General features: G+C 45.3%; 1 protein-coding gene across 4 annotated transcripts; it reads right to left on the bottom strand.

Annotated features, from left to right (window-relative positions):
* Positions 1 to 6: 6 nt before the first annotated feature.
* FAM120AOS (family with sequence similarity 120 member A opposite strand) lies at positions 7 to 4162 on the bottom strand. 4 transcript variants are annotated; one of them, XM_017847076.1, is made up of 3 exons: positions 3719 to 4162; positions 3104 to 3227; positions 7 to 700 (listed from the first exon to the last, which is right to left on the bottom strand). In XM_017847076.1, the coding sequence occupies exons 1-3, from the start codon at positions 3733 to 3735 to the stop codon at positions 614 to 616; spliced, it is 228 nt and encodes a 75-aa protein (XP_017702565.1). In that variant the 5' UTR covers positions 3736 to 4162; the 3' UTR covers positions 7 to 613. The 4 variants fall into 4 exon arrangements, 2 of the variants coding, with proteins under 2 accessions (XP_017702565.1, XP_017702564.1); XR_001880464.1 differs by lacking the exon at positions 7 to 700 and having other exon boundaries at positions 2908 to 3227; positions 3573 to 4162; XR_001880465.1 differs by lacking the exon at positions 7 to 700 and having other exon boundaries at positions 2908 to 3227; positions 3629 to 4162.
* Positions 4163 to 4168: the final 6 nt, after the last annotated feature.

Raw genomic sequence — 4168 nt, 5'->3', positions numbered from 1 at the left:
GACCCTAGCTTAGAGGGCTGAGAATGGCTGAAAGTGATGCTGTTTATAAATGGTAGAGTCAGGACCCACACATGGGTGTGGTCTGACTGCAAAGTACATGTGGAATTCAGAGATGGGATTACCATCCTCGCTATAAAGGGCAATTATGATCTGTGGCAGGAGGGTTGTATAGGATACTTACACAGATCACACTGATCCCCTTCTCCTCTTTCTTTTCTCTGTGCAAGTATATAATCTATTTGTCTATATGTCTGTCTACCTTGGTAGATTGGGCTCCTTGAAGAAGGGATTACATTTTCTTCATCTCTATATCCCCAGTAGCTTGCCAATGCCCAGTATACACCAGGGGCTCAGTCGCTGTTTGTCTTATTTTCTTGTTCACTCTACTCTGACTGAGGACATGTCACTTTCTCCTCTTGACCTTCACATTCAGATGTGTTAATAGAAGTGGATAAAGACCACTCTAGCTTTAAAACACCCTCCAATATAGAGAGAACTCTGAAACCAGAAGCAGAAGCTGAGGAATGGTGAATAGAGCATTTTCCTTCACACAATTGGCATTAGGGTGGTATCCTGTCCCTTGAACGCCTCTGCAGAATTTGACCCTACTTTTTCAAACTGGACTCAAGAATGATCTTAGTGTTGGTGGTTTTGTGGTTTTCCTTGAGACTTTGTTATTGACAGAACAGCTTCTGGAAATCTGAAAAGAAAAAAAAAAAAAAAAAACAGGCAGTTTACATATTAGTTTGGAATATGAAATGTGTTTTGTCATGGTCTCCAGAATCCGAATATGGATCTCCGTGGAGCTCTCCTATACTCTGCTACTGCTAACTCATACTACTGGAAAGACAGCAGAGCCTGAAGATGTGTGTTCTTCTGGGTAATTAAAGTTGATAATTAATTAACAGGGCTGGTGCTAGGTAAACATTATAGGTTAGAATCCCAAGTGTGGATTAATTTGCTCTCTTCACAGACTCCCTGCTTAGCTCCAGCCTGCAGGTCTCCTAACATATGCTAACGATTACATGGGCAGGATCAAGGTCTCTTATTACCTTGTTTGGAAAACTGGAAACTCATCTGTTATTGCTGGTGGTTAGACACCTCCCCTAAGTAAAATATTAATTAAAGATATTAGGCCAGGCGCAGTAGCTCACGCCTGTAATCCCAGCACTTTGGGAGGCAGAGGCAAGTGGATCACTTGAGGTCAGGAGCTCAAGACTGGTCTGGCCCACATGGTGAAACCCCCTCTCTACTAAAAATACAAAACTTAGCCAGGTGTGATGGTGTGCACCTGTAATCCCAGCTACTCTACAGGCTGAGGCAGGAGATCACTTGAACCTGGGAGAGGGAGGTTGCAGTGAGCTGAGATCACACCACTGTACTCCAGCCTGGGCAACAGAGCAAGACTCCATTTTGGGGGGGCAAAGAATAAATAAAATAAATATAAAATAAAAAAAGAAAAAGTCCCCAATTATTAGTTGTCATATTGTGACCCCCAAGAAGAGATAACTTATTAAATTTTAAATACAGATGTTTATTTTTCCCTCAATATATAAGCAATTTAACTTCAACCCACCCCTGAATTTGAGCTGAGAATGCAGAGTATATAAGCGTTTGTCAGCTAAACATTTTGCCCACCATCAATAGTTACTCAACAAATAAAGTGTGTGTTTTTTTTTTTTTAAAAAAAGAACACACAGCTAAATAGGGCAACTAAGAATTGAGTTTTATGTGTTATGATACAATAATGAATTTTAAACTTTCTAAAAGTACAATAACTGGTCTATGTTCTCGAGTATAAGTCTAGACAAATACAGTTTCTGGAAAGAACTACAAAAGTCAACATTTATTGAGCATTTGTTGTGTGGTAGGCACACAGATTATCTGATTTAAACCTTAAAACAACCTGGGAGGTTAAGTACTATTAATATGTCATGATTTCACAGATGATAAAATCCAAGGTTCAAACAGGGTAAATATTTTTGCAAGGGCACAGACTTATCATAAGACAGATGCTGGGGGCCTGACTCCAGAAACTTAGAACTCTACAATATGAAAAGGTGAAAATAAATTTATTTCCAGAATTTCAGATACTGGCACTAGCATTTTTTTTTTTTTTTTTTGAGATGGAATCTCACTCTGTTGCCAGGCTGGAGTGCGGTGGCGTGATCACTGCAACCTCCGTCTCCCAGGTTCAAGAGATTCTCCTGTCTCAGCCTCCGGAGTAGCTGGGACTACAGGTGTGCGCCACCACGCTCAGCTGATTTTTGTGTTTTTAGTAGAGATGGGGTTTCACCATGTTGGCTAGGATTGTCTCGATCTCTTGACCTTGTGATCTGCCCGCCTCGGCCTCCCAATATGCTGGGATTACAGGCGTGAGCTACCACGCCCGGCCGTACTAATGCATTTTTAAAAACTAAAATCAAGAGTATTTAAAGAAAAGGTAAATACATGTAATGCAATGCTACGAATGAAAATACAAGTGATTAAAAACTACTACTCCTCACGTTGTGAACCTGCCTTGGGTTATGGAAGGAAATTTGGATATTTCTGGATTTTCCCTTATTATTTAATGGTTAACTGTATTATTTCTTTTATTTATTTATTTATTTATTTATTTATTTATTTATTTTTGAGATGGAATCTAGCTCTGTTGCCCAGTCTGGAGAGTGCAGTGGCGCCATCTCGGCTGACTGCAATCTCTGCCTCCTGGGTTCAAGCGATACTCTTGCCTCAGTCTCCCGAGTAGCTGGAATTACAGGCGCACACCACCAGGTCCGGCTAATTTTTGCACTTTTAGTAGAGACGGGGTTTCACCATGTTGGCCAGGCTGGTCTCGAACTCCTGACCTCAAATAATCCACCCGCCTCGGCCTCCCAAAGTGCTGGGATTACAGGCGTGAGCCACCGCACCTGGCCTGTGTTATTTCTAGATAACATGTCATCCTGGCTTTGTGACTAATTTTATGCATAAGTGAGTGGCATAACTTGTCAGTCTGCTTTTAAATGTAACTTCTTAAAATACCAGCAGCATTTAATGTATGTATATATGATACTGGCTTGTATCTGAGGTGGCTATCAGAAAAGAAAGCAGAAAATCCAACTTGCCTTTTCACCGGGAGTATGGGGGCTTCTTTGACCAAATCGTGCGCGTGCAGGCTCCATGTGCTGGGTAGCAGCTGTCTGGCCACAGCCTGTCGGTTGCATCCTGCTCCTCTACAGAGGTTTCTCCAGAAAAAGAACAGATGGAGAGGTGAAAGTAAGTAAAAGCGGCACTTTAAAACTTTTAGAGTGCTGGGTTTCTAAATTTATATTCTGAAAGGCATTCATCTCTTTTTGAAAATGTTTTATGCAAGCCTAATATACATACAGTATCAACCTCATTTTAGAAGCAATTACGACAGAGCTTTGGAACAGAATTTACGTAAACGACCTCCTTCCAGAAGATGCCACTAAAGCAACAAGATTTAAATCCCTCTCCCTAAGAAGAGCAGGGCGAGCCACTGCAAAGGCGCACGTTTCAGTCTGGCCATTCTGCAGTGGGAACGCAGGCTTTCCCACGCTGCAACAGACCTGTGCTCTCAAGACAGTCTCTTCCGTGACGAGCAGGCGCTCAGGACTACCTGTACCTTCAGACATTACGGTGCGTTTGGCCATGTCATTTGTCGTAGGTGTAAAAACCACTACAACCGAGAGCCCGAAGCTGCTGGGATGAGCACCTGCCGCGGAACTGCATTCTCGCGCTCCTTCCCGCTCTTTCCAAGAAGCCAGGCGCGGCCGGCCAGCATCCCGCTCCCCCGGACCCCGCAGTCAGTGTGGGCAGCAGGCCCAGAGTGGTGCGAGCCCACCGTGGCGTTAGAAAGGCTGCGTCCCGACGAGCAGAGTGATTCGGCCTCCGGCTCACCCTCAAAGCTCCATCTTATCGCCGATTCCCTCAGGAGCAGGCGAGCTCTTCCCCAGGACCTGCCTCGCGGCTTCCCTTCGCCCGAGTACCACCGGGCGGCGGCGGCCTCTCTGGTCCTGCGGGGAACAGGGCGCAGGGAGGGGAGCGGCGGCCGACGGGCCTGAGGCGGGCGAGCGGCCTGTGGCCTCCTGGCGCGGCCTGCTCCGGCTCAGGCGCCCCCTGGATCCCGCCCCGGCCCGAGTCCGGGCCTCCGCCTCCGCCGCAG

This window comes from Rhinopithecus bieti, unplaced genomic scaffold (assembly GCF_001698545.2).
Source record: "Rhinopithecus bieti isolate Rb0 unplaced genomic scaffold, ASM169854v2 scaffold_29034, whole genome shotgun sequence".
Taxonomy (NCBI): Eukaryota; Metazoa; Chordata; class Mammalia; order Primates; family Cercopithecidae; genus Rhinopithecus; species Rhinopithecus bieti.
The sequence above is the reverse complement of the archived record's forward strand: the minus strand, read 5'-3'. Positions and strand labels throughout refer to the sequence as shown.